This window comes from Protobothrops mucrosquamatus, unplaced genomic scaffold (genome assembly GCF_001527695.2).
Source record: "Protobothrops mucrosquamatus isolate PMUCROS unplaced genomic scaffold, P.Mucros_1.0 scaffold51, whole genome shotgun sequence".
In the NCBI taxonomy this organism is placed as follows: Eukaryota; Metazoa; Chordata; class Lepidosauria; order Squamata; family Viperidae; genus Protobothrops; species Protobothrops mucrosquamatus.
In genome coordinates this window covers 571,295-589,588 of record NW_015386432.1, presented here as the reverse complement: position 1 = coordinate 589,588, position 18,294 = coordinate 571,295, and the positions used below count along the sequence as shown (strand labels likewise).

The 18,294-nt window shown below is 41.1% G+C and overlaps 1 protein-coding gene across 1 annotated transcript; it reads left to right on the top strand.

Annotated features, from left to right (window-relative positions):
- The first annotated feature begins 207 nt into the window (after positions 1–207).
- On the top strand, positions 208–7,123 carry ING1 (inhibitor of growth family member 1). Its single transcript, XM_015811822.1, has 2 exons — positions 208–895; positions 5,317–7,123. Exons 1-2 carry the CDS (start codon positions 754–756, stop codon positions 6,018–6,020), a joined length of 846 nt encoding a protein of 281 aa, XP_015667308.1. The 5' UTR covers positions 208–753; the 3' UTR covers positions 6,021–7,123.
- Positions 7,124–18,294: the final 11,171 nt, after the last annotated feature.

Genomic DNA, 18,294 nt, shown 5'->3' with positions numbered 1-18,294 from the left:
ACCCCATTCCCGTGCAGCTCCCCCGCCCCCGCGGTCTCACTTCCTTCTCGGGAGGAGGGAGAGGCCAGCACAACTGTAGAGAAAGCGGCGCATTGAGTGTCCTCGCTGCTGCTGCTCTTTCGGGGGGGGGGGGTTGCAATGGGAGTGCTGCGCACGCGCACTAGCTGGCGGGGTTGAATGTTTCCCAAGTGTTTGAAACTGGTATTTGGGTTTTCCACGTTGGATCAAGTGCGGCGTACAGAGCAAGCTGCATTAAGATCACCGGCAGCTCAGGAGAAGCGACACGCACTGGGAAACACTGCTTCTGCCTTCTGCGAGACATTTTTACCGCGCGGATCTTACTTGTCTGCCGAGGGAGATCTGTGTATTTTTCTAGACCTTCTCCCTTTTCCACCCTCCCCTCTCTTGTCCACACACTCACACGGAGACGCACACACATCCCTCTGATTGTTCCTACCACCTCCTTGGTGAGTTACCGACAACGACAGCCATTCAATCAGCTGCTACTGCTGCTGGAGAGACTCGCGGACTGTGTGTGTGCCTGCCTGCCTGCCTGTTCAGGGAAGAAAAGATTCAGATGTAGCTTTTCTGGTGTTTTTTTCGGTTTGATCCGAGGAACCAGAGAGAGACACTGAGGCGGCGGAGGACCGAGTCTCTGCCATTGGGGCTGCCGTGCTGGAAAGGAAAACTCTCGCCCATTGGGGTGAGAGGACGATATATACACACACACACATACCCACAATTTTCGGCCGGATGAAAATGTTGAATCCTGCCAACGGAGAGCAGCTTCATTTAGCGAACTATGTGGAGGATTACCTGGACTCGATCGAATCCCTGCCTTTCGATCTGCAGAGAAATGTCTCCCTGATGAGGGAAATTGACGCCAAATACCAAGGTAAGAGCTTTCTCCTTTATGTGTTGGTGGACGAGAGTCTGTAGAAGCCACCTCGGCTTGCCTTGTTTGTAGAGATGGTCTCTTGGGTCTCTTCCCAGCGCCCCCCGAGCTGGAAGCAGAGGGTGGCTTTTATTATCGGGATTATTTATTAGTGAGAAGAGAAGCGGAAAGCAAGGAGAGTAGAGAAGGGGGATTGCTCTGCAGGGATACCCAGTTCTTTTTTCCCTCTCGGGGCGGAACAAAAGGTCTTCCTTTCGGTCCTCCGCTCTGAAGCAAGGACTTGGCTTTTTAGGTGTAAAAATGCTGGACAAAAAGGCGGCGGCACCGAAGCGGGGCAGAGGAGGGGCAGAGAAATCCGGACGCATGGGGCACGGAGGCAGCTGTTTCTTTCTCTTTCCCCGGCGAAGAGGCGCTGCTTTTGGGGACGGTGGGACAGCGGCGAGGAAGAAGAGGAGGGAGAGCGATTACGGCACCACATTGAGGAATTTCTAGTATTCGCAATGGCTGTAGTAGGAGAGGGTGCTAGTAAGAGGGAGAGGGCGGGCGGGTGGATTAGCTGGAGTGTGCGAGGGGTGGGCCGGGCTTGTAGCCTTCGTTCCCTCTTCTTTTTTTCAATGGGGTTTGCTTTCAAAACGGGCTGCTCTAGCCCAAATTCTGCAGGGAGAGAGAGCGCGGAAAGTGATGGGAACCGATTATATAAATCCCGTGTGGGCTGGGGATGTGCGGAGGGCCTCCCCCCTTCCCAAACTCCTGCCGCGTTTTGCAGCTCTTACAGAGGGAGGCTGGATCCTTCCCTCCCTCTCGCACTCTGCAACCCGAGAAATGGTGGTTGTGGAGTTAAAGAGCTGGAGAAGTCTTTTGTCACCGGGTGCTGTGAGAGGTAAAAGGGGTGGAGAGCGGTGAAAAGAGTGCGACGGCTGCTGGTGGAGGTGACACCGGAGTGCCCCTGGCACGTTCAAATCCCCTTTTTCCGTCGGTGGAGAACCGGAGGAGATGGGAACCGGCTGGGGTTTGCGGCGCTTAGGGAGGAGTAGGATGGGAACAACAAGTATTTGTTTTGTGGTGAAGACTTATAATGTGCCGTCCGCAAGACGCGCCAAAAAGCAGGCGAGCGAGAGTGTAAGAAAGGCGACAGAAAAGGGGAAGAGACAAGCTTCAACTTGCGTGTATGAACGGCAGTTTGAGCAGGGGCAATACGGAAGAGAGGAGGGTTGAAGGACAAGGGCGGGCATTTCAACCCGCGGCGAGCACTCGATTGCGCTAAAGGGAGACGCCTCTGCGCTTGAGCTCTAAAAGAAGAGAGTGAAAAGCGCCGTCACAGAGCTTTTATAGCTCCTCGTCATTCCCCGATTGTGCTCGCCACGCCTCCTCTGCCATTATTGGTGGAACTTCCCTCAGGAAGCCGCTTTGGCCCCGCCCTGTTGCTCAATGATTAGTATCCCCTGAATTCTGTACCGATCTTCGCTTCGTAGTGACGCTGACAGGACCGAAGGGTGGAGGATGGGGCGGAGGGGCGGGGAAGCGGCAGGGCGGAGGTTTCTTCTAATAGTTCGAACTGCCCCGGCTGCTCCTCTGCGATTGATTGGCTTGCTAGTTGAAGGAAGAGTTGAAGGCGTGCGGTGACTAATGGGTTGATGTGGAAGATGAAGGCGGTCGTCGGCCCGCCCTCGGGACCTGATTGGAACATTGACATTCAAGGAGGTGGAGGTTGGTTTGGGGCTTTCCCTCCTGATTGGTGGGAATACTTTTTAGCTAGAGGGTGGCCTATTGGTGTAATTCCTTATTCTAATTGGACGGTTTCGACCCAGGCGGGCTGTGGTGGGAGATGCCAGAGCTTGATTGGCCGGCTGGACGGTTCCTGCTCTTCGCGTACGTTCTATTAAAGACAGACGTAAAGAGAAAAACAGACATACACGCACTCACGCCTACCCCCACTTCCCTTCTAAGAACAATGGTCCTCGAAATCGCATCCTGTGGGAGGGACGGGGAGGGAGTGGCTTCGTTGCCTCAGAAGGAGACGGGGGGGGGGAGGCAAGGGAGGCGCTTCTGATTGGCAGAGGATAAGAGAGGCAGCTGGGACGAGCTAAGTCTTTTTCGAATGTGGGCACGGACGCGAGCGCACACTCCCGGCGATGAGGCGGGGCCTGAGGGTCCTTGTTTTCCCGCTCCCTGCGCGCGCTCTCCTGATTCTGCTCCACCCCCTCAGCGACGCCGCGGCCGCGGGAGGCCTCTTGTACTCTGGGGTGGCCCCGCCCCTTCATCGGCGCAATTGACTGCTGCCCTGGAAGCGGGGTGGGGGCGGGGCCTTCTCTGTTTCGTCCCGCGCGTTCATTTACTACGGCTGTGACCGGGATTTCGCGGGTCGAGGCAAATCCATTTTTGCTCTCTTTCCTTTTCTAATGGTATATGTCTCGTTGGCTTGATACGTAGAAGACCCCTTCAAGCCCTGGTCTAAAATAAAGACGTGGACGGAATAAATGGCCATCCCGGGAGAGAGAGAGGTTGCCTCAGTTCCAAGACTGAAGCGCTGTTTATATTTGAAAAAGAAAAATCAATGGAGTACAGCTTTGCGTGTAAATTACACGAAAATACACCTTGTATTTCTGTGTTTTGCCTCTTGATTTAAAAGAGACTGACATATTCCGGCCTTGAAAACCATGTATTTCCTCAAGATGGCTTACAAATAGTTTGAAAGACCGTTCGGATTTTAGAGTAAAAACAGTGGCTAACGCTGTACACCATATAATTAATATAAGCAAAGATAAGTAAATTGCATAATTTACATCGCGTAAATGATTGACAATGTTTTAGAGGCTCATTAAAGGCTCAACTAGGTGGCAGTACCTCACCAACTTTGCTGATTTTAAAAGCTAAATTACTTAATCCAGTAAGTAGAAGTTAGATGGGAGGCCACCAGGAAATTCCCAGTACTGGGAAAACCCCTGCCCCCTCCCCAAAAAGAAATGAAAGAAGACAGTTGTAGACTACTTTGGTGATGCTTTAAAAAAAACTATATGTCCATGAAATTACCAAAAACCTCAAGTCAGTTTTAACTTTTTGTACATTATACACGCAGACACATATATCTAAATAATGAGCAAAATAAACCATGGTGACTTGAAGCAGAGCCTCTGAGTAAAATCTTGAAGCAACAGAGAATGCTTATTTTATTTGCTTATCAACAGTATTTTTTTATACCAACAATATTTTTATCCCCAGGCTCCAGTTTATATCTCAGTATGCCACAGTCCCTGGATGATTTTGTCTGGGATGGAAAACTAAACAGTTTGTACTTTGTTAGCATCTGAATGTGAAGAGGCGCGATGGCTCAGTGGCTTAATTGCACTGGAGATGGTCTCTGCTCCAGCAGTTCAAGTCCTAGCATTGGGTGTCGGGGTAAGCTCCCATCACTTGCCTTAGTTTCTGTCAACTTGACAGTTCAAAAGCATGTTCTATGCAAGTAGATCAATAGGTACCACTTTGATGGGGAGACGAGTTGGTACTTTATGCAGTAGTCAGATTCCTGCTGACTCTGAATCTTCACAGCTGTGGCACCTGTTTGCGTGGTGGCTATGAGGAAGGAGAGGTGACGCAGAAAGAGCCGCTCGTCTTTCTGGTGTGAAGCAACTTGTCCTCCTGTGGCGCACCTTGGGAAGCGCACAAATATTTCCTACAACAGAACTGGTACACTGGCAGCCAAACTACTACTCTGCAATAACATTGTGGTCTCCTGGCTAATGTAACAAGGCCATATACTAATAATAATCTGAATATGAGACTTCCAAGGAATACAGTATAAGAGCTATAGGCTAGGGGTCTATGACAGTTCGCCATGGCCAACTCACCACAGCCAACTTGCTGCGGGACAACTAGTTGCTGGTCAAAAGCTATGCTAATAACAAAGAAATGGTGGAATACAATAATTAAAGAAAGCATGCAAAAGGAGGAACAGAATTAATTGTGATTGACAAAAATTAAAATATTTTTTTATTTATTTTAAATAATTAAATAGAATTCTTAAATTATTCTGCAGTGAGTTGTCCCATGGCAAGTTGGCTGTGGTGAGTTGGCTGTGGAGAGTTGGCCATAGTGAGTTGGCCACAGAGAGTTGGTTGTGGCAAGTTGTCCCATTCCCACAGGCTAGATATGAAATTCGTAAAAAAAGTCATTCAGGAATAAAGCAGTGAGAAACAACTTCTGTACTATTACCAGGAAAATCAAAAAGATGTGTTCATAAAATCAGAAGCAGTCAAGCTCGATTCAGAAGAAATTACACATGCCTTTTTCCAAATAGTGCTAAGCAAAGTACATGATGAAAGGTTTGGGGAGTTTTTTATTTGAGCAAACATGTTTGATGAAGCTTAAACATTTCTGTGTTATATGCACGGCTGACAAATAACAACCTTATCCTTTCTTTATAGAGATCTTAAAAGAACTCGATGATTATTACGAAAAATTCAAACGGGAAACAGATGCAGTACAAAAGAGAAGATTATTGCATTGTATACAGAGAGCACTGATTCGGAGTCAAGAACTGGGAGATGAAAAGATCCAAATTGTCAGTCAAATGGTAGAACTCGTCGAGAACAGAACTAGACAAGTTGATAGTCATGTAGAATTATTTGAAACCTGCCAAGAGACTAATGATATTACTGGAAATAACGGTAAGACTAACCAAGACAAATCAAAGAATGAAACACTGACTCAGGCAGAAAAGCCCAACAATAAGCGATCCAGGAGGCAAAGAAATAATGAAAATCGTGAGAATTCTTCTAATAATCACGATCATGATGACATCACTTCAGGAACACCAAAGGAGAAGAAAGCAAAAACTTCCAAGAAAAAGAAGAGATCTAAGACCAAAGCAGAGAGGGAAGCTTCCCCTGCAGACCTGCCCATTGATCCCAATGAACCAACCTATTGTTTGTGTAACCAGGTCTCCTATGGAGAAATGATAGGCTGTGACAATGATGAATGCCCAATTGAATGGTTTCACTTCTCATGTGTGGGACTCAATCATAAACCCAAGGGCAAGTGGTACTGTCCCAAATGTAGAGGAGAAAATGAGAAAACGATGGACAAAGCCCTAGAGAAATCTAAAAAAGAAAGAGCTTACAACAGGTAGTCTCTAGTTTAAAAGCAAATAAAGCCCTGAGAACTGATATTTATTTCCTGCCTCACCTTTTTGTTGAGATTGCAGGATTGTAAAATGTATATTTTTAAAGGCGGTTATACATCAAACCATTCTTGTCATAGGAATGGCAATAGGAAAAATGTTTGAGTTTTTTCCTTTGATACAGTTGTTAGCAAAAAAAATGAACTGTTGGTTAAGACATAGAGCAAAATAATGTTAACATGTAATGTTCAGATTCATCTTATAAGAAACATATTTTCACAAATTGGTAAGACTTCACCTGTGAAAATGTAGATGGAAACTTGAATAACATTTTTCATTCTTCCTTGTAGAAGAATGTGGTCTTGTTTTTCCAGAAAAAGTATTCTGTAGTTTGAATAAAGCAGCATTATCTTGCAAGTTTAACTAAAATACAACCAAATGTAGAGCTTAGGTGCTTAAACCATCTTATTTTAGTTAGGTTTAAGCACACTTAACTCTGAATTGGTTTTATGGCTTGGAAGTATATGTTCTTTCTCTCAGTTAAAAATAATTCCAAAACTATGAGTTATCACCATACATCCTATTAAAACATCTTACTGGGAATTAAAGACCATTACTTTCAGCGGGTTTTGGTTTCTAAGAGAGATGTTTATATCAAGGTGAACTTTTCTGATGGTGATTGATGCAATAGCAAAGGAAAAGAAGTTACAGCATGGCTCCTGTTAAATGTGTCACTCTTAATAGCTCTCTATGACAACATGTTACAAGCTTATTTTTAAAAATGCAGAAGGTTAAATTTTACACAACATATTTTATATACTGGCCAACTACCACAAAGGCCTTTTAAAAATGATTTAGTATATTTTGTATTTAACCAGAATATGGTTTAGTAGTGAAACTTAACATAAATCAAGGCTTTATACTGTCACAGAATAATAGTGTAGCAGTCTTTTCTTTGTATAAGTTGTACAAATGTACATTTTCAAGTGGAATTGCACTTAACTGTATTATAATTGGAAATGCATCTACATACCATGGTGTAGTCAATATGCATTTCCTTCTGTATGTATGAAAGTTGTACAGTTGTGATATTAAGGAATAAATTAAACAAATTGGATAATCCAGTTCACACCAGTGTTACTTTTCTTCTTTCTTTTCCTTTTGTTATTCCTTTAGTTTTGAATGTATTGGATTATGACCATATATTTTAATCTCTGTGCATTTAGAAAAATTTAAATGCTTTATAAGTGATCAATATAGTCCTATGAAGAAAAAGTGCATATTTTCCTAAATAATCCACTACTGATTTCTAAAAAGATGTCAGTGTTAGTTAATCTTTTTCTGCCTAGACACATATATATATATACTAGACAACCCATGACCCATTGGGTCATCATTTCAAAGATATTTCCTTACCTAAATAGAGAAAGAGAATGACCATGAGCAGACAAAAAAAAATCAGTGGGAGTGACTTCTGACTTCCCATCAGCTTCCCCATTGAGGTTTCTTGTGGGAAGCTGGCGGGAAGCATTGGAAAACTTGTTTCTTTTTCTCTTTCCCTCCCTCCCTCCCTCTTCCTTCCTGTCACATCTTGAGTTTGGACTTCCTACCAGCTTTCCCACTGACTTAAATGTGGATTACGAAATCAACCAGAAGTTATAAGACCGAAGCCAGCAGGTAGTAACTGGCTGCTGCTGGGTGGGGGAGGGCGGGCTTCTGCAAGTGGCTGGCATGCACGCAGAAGGACTGGGGAAGGGGTAGGGGAGACTTACAGAATTTGGGACACTTCCCTGCCAACTTCCCCATTGAAAGCAAAGCCTTTCTATTGGGAAGGTTGCAGGAGATGTCTGTAATCACAATTCTTTCTATTTCCTATTGACTTCTGGGAAGCTTGTCAGGGAGCATGGAAACAAGAATCACCTGACCTCAACAGCATGGCCGTTCTAAAGTGGCCGCAACTTTTCCAAATTTTATTTCCTGGTATATCATGGGTCCCAGTATTCTAAAAGATTGCCTGTTTGAGTTACCTGGTTTCAATAATTATTGCCTTATAGCTTCCAGTTTCACCCAATTGAAGGTTGCAAATTAAACATGAGACTTTTTGTAGAATATAAATATATAAACATGATCTCCATCCATTCTCTTGATATCACAAACTCAAGGATAACACAATTACTTTCCTCCAGGAAATCACCTTCATTTCTTCAACAAGTTCTACCCTGTGGATGAGGATTAGGTTCAAGATAATAGACCCCTTTGTTATTTCATCTGCCTTCTGACAAAAGTTGTCAGTAAGAGAAAAGAGTTAAACTTCTGACTTGCCAAAGTTACACATGCCCAGCATATGTCAGCATAACTGAAATCCTCATTATTATTATTGGATATCTCTTTGAAAGACTAATAATCTGATGCAGAAAGATCTTACCTGTATCTTCTGCCTGCCGTGATAATCTATAATGAAAGACATTTTTGTTTATTTATTGTTACCCAAATACTTTAAACAGAGTTGCCATGCTTTGATTTCTGAATATTTTTTCTTTAGATTCTGAGAATATGCACCTGTCTCTTGGGTCTGTGAGATGGGCAGCCCTATAGATCAATTAATTTATCTTTTTGAATCAATTGCAGTTTTTCAGTACTTTGGAACTTATCAGTGTCATTCCATCAAGTTTCATGATTGCCTATAACATGTTTATCTTTTTAAATTAAGATCTCTAGTTATTTTCCACAATCCTTTTTGCACTGATGTAGCTACATTTAAAATTTTGAGTACCATCGATCACTCTCTTGTCTTCTGCAAAACTCCCAAGTTTTCATTCTGCTTATCCCATTACTTTCCTCTTGTGTCCTGCTTTCTTGGTCTTTGTCCATACAAAAGTCATATATTTGGTTCTGAACTTTTGCTGTCTTCCTATTCTAATTTTATACCATTCTAATGAAGTTTGTGAGGCAGCTGCCAAATATTTCCTTCCTTGTTTTTGTAAGATGTTTCTTCCAGAAATCTTTCATATCATAGACCACTGTTTCTCAACTTCTCCAATATTCTGGGATGTCAACTCCCAGAATGCCAGCCAGTTGAAGTCTACACATCTTAATGTTGCATAGGTTGAGAAACACTGGCACAAACCATTGTCAGTATCCCTGGTGACACCATTTGAGTAATCAAATTTTGACTTCCAGGATTATGTTTTCTTGCACCATGACCTAATGTTGAAAAATTGATGAAAAACCTATTTGCTTCCATTTCCTTCACTTTCATGCCCAAAGTCTCATAGTCTCCAGAGATTCCTTTCAGGATTTTTTGTCATTCTCGCATGGACAAACCCCTTGTCAGTGGGTTTCAATAGGCTCAGTGCCATTTCTGTCATATCTTATACACTGTAAAAGGCACAACATCATACTGAGTCTGCATATAGCTGTTCAGTTCCCCTTCACAGAGAAACACTTAACACCATCACATACCCCTTCTTTCTCGGAGCATTTCTTTGATTTGATCCAATGTTCTGTGGCATGGTTTTCTCAGGTGACTGACAATCATTCTCTAGAACTGTGTTTCTCTATCTCAGCAATTTTAAGAGGTGTGGACTTCAATATGCTGGCTGGGAATTCTGGGAATTCTCTCAAAGTTGCTAAGGTTGAAAGACATTGGTCCAGAGGAATAGCCTGACATGGATTCCTGTTTCCATTGGCACTGAGTTTTCTTCACTGTCCTGATTCCTCGGATCAGTCTTCTGTATGTTTACCAAAGGAGGATTTTCTTGACCTTCATGCTCTTTTGCTTCTCTTCCCATCCAGGAAAGCTGGCTTCTCTGATGTATTTCATTATAGCAACTGTGCAATCAAATTCCAAAGGTGCTTGCAGTGCATGCCCAGATGCAGTTCCAAATCCTTATGAAGACTAGAAGCAAATTTAATTTAGCTATTGGCCTAAAAGCAATTCTGCTAGATGAAATACGGGATTTGTCGTTTGTTTTGTTTTTTTAATTTAAAACCCTTTGACTTGACCCAGAAAGATAATTTTATTCCCTTAAGGCTAATTGAAATATTTTCCAGTCTAAGATTTTACCGATACTCAACACAGTATTTGATCTCAATTGGCTAAACGCAGTCAGAGACAAACAACGGATTCTCAATCTTGATCTACAGAAGAACCCAACTTCTACTTCAAAAATCTACCACATAGGTATGCGAGAGAGACCATTCTAAACAGTCAGGTAGTTCTTTAACATCCCATGCCCAAAACACATATCAGCTTTTAGATTAAATTAATATCTTACTTTTAACAATTCTAGAAGAATATTAAATGGCAAGTGGCATGCCCATACAAGATAGTCTATATCTATGTCCATAGGGAGAAATCCAATCAATAGCATACAGTTTTCTTCATTGCTCTTTTTACTCTATTGGTGCAAAGATGTAATCACATCTCTTTTAATTGCCAAGCACTGCAAAATTGATGCTGATCCTATTTTTCCCAATTTTTCAAATACAGTATCTTGAAGTCCCCAAAACCTTCAGGAATATAGCTAAATTTTGCTTGATTGCCATTGGTATTCTCCAGGAGATTGCATTATTATATTATTATTAATATTTTATCCCACTTTTAAATATACACTCACAAACACACGTGCACAAAACTACCTACCTACAATCAATAGACTGCAAAGCAGTGTAGAGACCAGCTACAAGTATTTTGGTATTCCACAGTTTCAGGGGAACCATAGTGAGGGGGCAAGGAAGTCAACAACATTCAAGTACCACTACAAGATAAGGCAGGTCCTGAAGAGCCAGTTCAATGGGAAGAACAAGATTTGCACAATCAACATGTATGCCCTGCCAGTAATCAGATACCCTGCCAGAATAGTAAGCTGGCCGAAAGAGAGCATGGAAGCTGATGATATGAAAACCTGGACTCTCATCATGATGTTTGGAAATTTCTACCTCAGTTTCAATATCCAGAGACTACATCAGTTGGAAAGAGAGTGAGTGGAGTCTAATGAGTTTTGAAACCACTGGATGAAATCCACGGCATCCAGGAGTACATCAGTAAAATGGCACCCAAGGATGAGCTGTTGAGAGAATGCCTGAGGCAGCAGCAGACATGTGAGGAAGATCAAGCAGAGGAAGTGCCATAGCAAGAGAGGACTTTGTGTGGAATGTACCATCAACAGATAATTGAGATGGTGGGCACTGGGAAATCCCACTAGTGGGTGGAAAGGACTGGACTAAAATACAGCACAGAGGCACTGTTTGTAGCAGCACAACAAGCACCAAGCACCAGATCTATAGAAGCAGGAGTCTACCACACTAGATAGGACCAAAGGTGCAGACTTTGCAGAAACGCTTTAGCAATAGTCCAGCACATAGTGGAGGGTATAAGATACTGGCAGGAACAACGTACATTGAATGACAACCAAATAGCTGGCATTATGTATAGGAACATCTGCACAGTATATGGGCTAAAATCTAGATCCTCCCAAGTCCAGGTGGAAGATTCCACAGAAGATCATGAAGAATACAAAGGCTAAATTCTTGTGGGACTTCCGGATTCAGATGAACAGGTAGGTACTGGCCAATCAACCAGACATTGTGGTAGTAGACACAGACAGAAGACAGCTGTGGTAATAGATGTAACAGTGACAAGTGACAACAACATCCAGAAGAAGGAGTATGAGAAGCTGGAGAAGTGTCAAGGCCCCAAGGAGTAACTGGAGACGATGTGGAATGTGAAGACCAAAGTGGTCCCAGTGATAGTAAGAGCAGTGACTCTTAATTAGGGGGGTGGCTACAACAGATCCCAGGAACAATATCAGAATTCTCTGTCCAAATGAGTGTAGTGCTAGAAACAGTTAAGATATTGCACAGAAAACTCCCAGGTCTCCAGGAGGATCTGAAATTGAGGAAGACACATATCACTCATAGGGGTGAAAAGAGAATTTTAAAATAATTTTACCTCTAACTATCTAGTTACTCTCAAGGCAGTGATCATACCTCTTACTCCTGCCTCTTATTTTCCCAAGAACAACAATCCCGTGAAGTGGGTTCGCTTGAGAATCTTCTGGCCCAAAGTCACCCAGCTAGTTTTCACACCTAAGGGAGGGCTAGTTTCTAGGCAAGTACCTAAACCACTAGACCAAACTGGCTCTTTCATTACTGTATTATTATTATTTAAATTTATATGCCGCCTGACACCTGGTAACTCTGGCAGAAAGATTGCATCATTCTTGCTTTTAAGAATGTTTTGTGGATATTATAGGATAACATTTAAACATAATTATGTTTATATTGTTGGCAACAATAAATAGCAATTAAATTTATATAGATTTATACTTACACATTTACTTACAACTGACTCTTAAGCAACTTAAAAAATGATTAACTATTACATTACAATGTTAAAAGCATCTTTATCTTAGCTGTTTCCTAATCATTTGCCTAATAGTTTTAGAAACGTAGTCAATTAGTTGCCTTTTTAGATTTCATCTAATAACATTATTTTATTGATACATTTTTAGTTGTTTTTATTTGAATTGCCTTTCAAATAAATTGATGGTATTACACCATTCTTGTTACTGACCTTAAAAATAAAGGGATTTGACCTCTACAAATATCACCATTAGTCCTCTAATTATTGCACTGCAGGCCAAGAGCAATAAACTTAGTGGGTATTCTCAGCAATCTTTGAGAAAGCTACAGAAACACACACTTGATCATCACAGGAAAAGTCCCTGTGGCAAGCATATGGTTTAACCAGGGTACTATTCCATGCACTATGGATTCTATTAGAGAGTTTGTAAGAAATGAGTAAACAAGGACCCAAGAACATTATCCACACAAAAAGAGTAAAAGCCCTATATTAGTAGTGTGTGTGTGGGGAGAAGCACATACAGTATTGTGTAGCCTATGCTAACACGGATCCTGATGACACTTGATCTATGACCAATGTGTTGAAGACATCCTAGAGCACAACAACCACATAATTAGGAAATGACAGCAGAAGCAACTGCAAAGGGCTGGGATTGAAAACCTTCTCTAATAAGAATTGCCGTGATGGGAGTTTGAGTTGTACTCGGACCTACCATCTTTGGGAATCAAAACACTCACAAGCTAAATTATCCAATCTCCATTGTTTCATTTCTGTGTTGAGATACTATTGACCATCTAAGGTTTTTTTCTTTTTGTCAAGTGTTTTGTTAAGTTATTTTAGTAAAATGCATAGGGTTAGGAAAGTGCTTTTTAGCATATTTGTATCATCCTCTTATCCATTATTGTGCATTTTACCAGGGCTAAGGCTTAGCGTGTTACTTAAATCTGGAATGACCAATATTTTTTGTATGATGAAATCAAAGTATGACACCGCCGCTTGATATATAACAGCAACACATCAATGCTTTTTTGAAGCTTGGAGGCCCAGTCTTTCTTTGGTATGTAACCTTCTTCACACTTGGGAGACTTCATGGCTGAATGCATGGCTCAATAAACAAAATCAGATTATCTGACTTGCAGTCTGACTTTCATTGGTTAGCTTATAAATTCAGCTTCAAGTTAATTTTAAAAATGCCATATTGCTTTGAGAATGTGAGGCAAAGTCACTTAGCAATTTATCAAGTGCTGTCATGCTTAATGTTCTATTTCTCTTTGTTAGGGACACATGTAATTGCCCATTGAAATATCATGGCAGCAAAAACATGAATTTTAGAAGGCAATTTAAAACTGCATAAACATTGAGAGATGTAAATATCAGCTGTGTTCAACACTTACTGGTATGCGTTTAGAACCTTTAACTCAGCACCCTCTTTGGAAAGGAATAAATTTGAACTCTACAAGTTTCTTTACTGAAATTGTTAGGGTTCAGAAGGACATGTTAAAAGGGAAAGCAAATATCATGCTACAAAGAGAACACAAAAGCAGACAATTCCAATCTTTTAATAAATATGACAACTTAATACCTCTGCACTGACCCCTCCCTCCCTTTTTAGTTCATGGGCAATGTAGCAATTTCTGTTTCTTTCCATAATGGAAACTTACAGTATGTGATTAAAGTTCATAAGCTCAGAGCTAATATTTTTCCCCCTTGTCTGACTCCTAAGAACTGCCTCCATTAATTCAGAATCAACCATCTCATAACACAAAATTGCTGTGAATCTCCTGCTGAAAAACAACTTCCAGCAGACTCAGCTAGTCTTTGGACTGCCATAAATTACATACCCTGTCCTAAAAGTAGTAGCGCTGGTCTATTAGAAATTTCTTCCTGCAAATGTATGTACTGCATCCTATCTGTGGACTTTTCAAAGAAAATGGTTTGATTGATTGATTATATGCCACTATGTCAGTGTCAACTTTTAGCACCACATACATTTTCTCTGTGACAGACAATCTACCCTTGCTCTTTCAGGTTTTTCCAATGGTGCACTTGTTACCACTGTAACTAAGACCTTCTATTTTACTGCTGGTCATCCTCTTCTCTTTCCTTCCACCTTTCTGAGCAATAGAGCCTTAATGGAAAGATTTTTATTTGCATAATGTCTCTGAAGTAGGATAATTTGGCATAGTCACTTGAGCCTCTAGTGAGAACTAATCTAACTTCATTTTCTAGTACTAGAGATTTTGTATGTAAGGAATATCGTTGAAGGTATCTTGGATGTTTACTGTACAGTGTTTCAGTATACATCTTTCATTTTTGCTTGATCTTCTTTGAACCAGTTACTGTTTGTCTGTTGGTCTCCTTTAGCATACAAGGTTGGAACCTCTTCAGAGTTCAGAGAACTTTTGAGAGACATCGCTTGTTCTTCTATGTCTATTTTTATCTTCAACGTCTTTACAGATGTTGTTGTAATACTGCTTCTTGGCATTGTTTTGATTGTTTGAACCCACTGTTAACAAAGAAATAATGGGAATAGCAGCAATTGTTAGGCTGATCTTCTGCTTCACTTCAGTTTCATATAATCCAATTACATTATTTTCCTCTTTAAGACTTCCAACTTTAGCATGCCAGTCTCCAATCACAAGCAGAACATCTTGAGAGCAACTTTATGAACTTGATCATAAAACTCATAAAACTCTTCTACATTAGTATTTATAGTTGGAGCATAAACTTGAATGATTGTTATTTTAAAGGGTTGTCTATTAAATCTAATTGATAATATTTAGTTATTGAATGCATTGTAGCCAAGTACTGTTCTTATTATTCCTTTTCTAATCTGAAAGCAATACTGTTCCTTCTTTGTTTTTCATATCCTGAGTAATACTAATACTTCCATGTCAGAAGCACCAAAATGCTTCCATGGTGAAAGGATTTGCTGGAACAGGACTATTGCCCTGGGCGATGTCCAGTTAGGGACTCTTTTCACATCCCTCTGAAGTTTCCCACCGAAGTAGTACTCATTTATCTACTCATGGTTGCCTGCTTTCAGAATTGCTGGGTTGGCAAGAGCTGGAGCATGTGATGGGAGCTCACCCTGCCCCATGGCAGCAATGGGTCTCAAACATGAGCCTGCCAATAGTTAGCCTAGCGTTCTAACCTCATAAGCCACTGTGCTCCTATATCCTGAGTAATAAACAGTGTGATCTTCTGGATGAATAATATAATCCTAGTCATTTCATTTTATATTTCACTGTGTTGAGCTTTCCTATGTTCATGTTTAATAGGTTCTGTGTTACCACTGTAATTCCGTAGGTTCAGCTTCAGCTTTTTCTTTCCTTTATGGCAAGATCAGCAACTAGATATCCCAAATACTTTAATCTAATCATATCATAATCATCCTTAGTGCTCTGAAACATTATCTGTTCGTCTTTACTAGCATGTTCAACTGGCTGAGGGGACCATCGTTTGGCAATTATTTTATATTTTCCATCCATGTATTTTTCTTGGTAAAAATACAGGAGTCCTGCTTGATATGAAACCTCCTTGCACAGTGCCATCATAACTCCAAAGAGTCACTGAATGAGTGGTTGTTGAACAGGGACTAGCTGTACCATTTCAGCACATTTTACATGGCTCTCAGACTGTAGCCTTTTAGAACATGAGCCCCAAATGTAGTAGCAGTCCAAGTATTGAAACAGAGCCTATAAGTGCAGTCATTTGTTCTGACCACGCCTACAAGTTCTCAGCTGTGGTGTTTAGGAAGAAACATGACATTTTGAACATCCTGAACTGCGATTTTAATGCATTTTAGACCAGGGCTTTTCAACCAGTGGTACGGGTACCACCTGTGGTACATTGGCACCTGGCAGGTGGTACGCGACCATGCTAGAAAAGTGGTAGAAAAGTGGGAGGGGAATGAGCTGAACTGGTGGCAGCACCGCACAAGCCTGAGCGAGAGATGGCTGGAGCTGCAGGGCTGTCAGGGCTTAGCGGAAGCACCAGGATCGATGCCAGGCTCCAGCTGATCGGCGCTTCTTCGGGACTGTCAGGGATCAGTGGAAGCGCCAGGATCAGCGCCAGGCTTCAGCTGGAGCTCGGCGCTGATCGTGGTGCTTCTGCTGAGCCCTGAAGAAGCATCAATCAGCTGGAAAGCAGTACTGATCCTGGCACTTCTGCTGAGCCCAGAAGAAGCGCTGATCAGCTGGAATGTTGCAGCATCTCCAGGGTCTTGTGATTTACATTCAGACGCTTGGCAACTGATTCATATTTGGTCACAGTGTCCCAGGGTCATGTGAAGTGACCAAAACCTGCTGCAACCACCCAGCAGACAGGGGGAATAAAAACCAAACACCCCCCCATCCCACCCCCGCTGCCAATCCTCAACAGAAATGCTCACAACAATGGAAACCTCGGACAGGAGGAAGAGCGCGGCCAGGCGGGCAGGCAGGTGTCTTGCTCAGCTGTGGCTTGGGGGGCACTTTTTTCAGTGCCATTGTAACTTTGAACAGTCACTAAGCGAACTGTTGTAAGTCGAGGACTACCTGTACTTTATCACTTTTTTCCTTTTTTTTTAGTCATCAAGTTTTTGACACCTTGTTAGGCGACTGGTGGTACTCGGATATTGCCATATCCTAAAAGTGGTACAATAGGTGAAAAGGTTGAAAAGCCCTGTTTTAGACCACTGAAATATTTGGACTTCCCTGGATCCATTTATTCTCATCATACGACACTGGAACTTCAAGAACATATGAACAAGGTGAGTAGGCAGTGAGTGTGGATGGACTTTTCTATGGACAGGATTCTTAGAAATATAAAGAAACAGTTCATATTATCAAAGGTTTTTCTGCATCAAGAGAGATACCAGCCACTTTTTAATGTTTTAAACTGATCTTGTCAATAACATTCAAAATATGTATAGTATAATTTCTCATCTCTTCAGGACTAAGCAGGATGCATCATTCTAGTTTTAAAAATCATTTATTCTCTTAGCAAGTACTGCTATGAACAGCTTCCTGTGTTCAAAGAAAGAAATAGAATAGGTCTATGTGAATCAGAGCAAGATAATTTTTTTTCTTTCTTTAAAGTGTAAATCAAAGAAACAAAACTTTTCCCTGACAAAGGAGCTTCTTCACATTTCTAAATCTCATTCATTACTTGAATTAAAGATTTACCCAGAATTTCTTGGAAAGTCTTATAGAGTAGTATATTACATGTGTTAGAGCTTCACAGTTTCATTTTTTTATATTGAATCTTCAATTTCCTCTTCAGTTATATGTTAATAAATTACTTTTTTGTCATCCTGTAAATTTTGTATATAAGATTTTACTCAAACATTTTTCAGTCTTTTCTATATCAGCTTTCTATTCACTATGTAATTTGGAAGAATAACTGACAAATGGTTATACTTCTTTCATTGTGGAAAGATACTTGGTTCCATCTTAAATAGGGGTAATTGTTCTTTGATCCTTTTCCTTGCACAATGGATAAGCCACCAATTCTTGTGATGTTGCCTTTTTCAATGTATTTTCGTTTGCTATAGTTCAAATTCTTGTAGATTTTATTCCAGTAAATATATTGATTCCATATTGTTTTTACCATGAGTATTGTCTAAATCAGTGTTTTTAACATGAGGCAATTTTAAGATGTGTGGACTTCAACTCTTAGAATTGCTGGCTGGGGAATTCTGGGAGTTGAAATCCACACAACTTGCAGTTGTCAAATTTGAAAAACACTGGTCTAAACACAATGCTGTGTTTTCATTTCTTTATGTTCGTATGAAATCACTGTGTCTTTGTTATCACAACTGTCAATTCTCCAAAGTTTTTGAGGCAAAGGCTAGGGTTATTATATTTTTTCCTGATAACCATAATTTAAATAATGATCAAATGTAGTCATTATGATACTTTCATTTTCATTGGT

Bases quoted from the DNA above. Each gene is read 5' to 3' on its own strand.
- ING1 (XM_015811822.1), top strand. From the start codon at position 754: ATGAAAATGTTGAATCCTGCCAACGGAGAGCAGCTTCATTTAGCGAAC. The intron at 896-5,316 runs GTAAGAGCTTTC...CTTTCTTTATAG, and splicing joins AATTGACGCCAAATACCAAG to AGATCTTAAAAGAACTCGAT.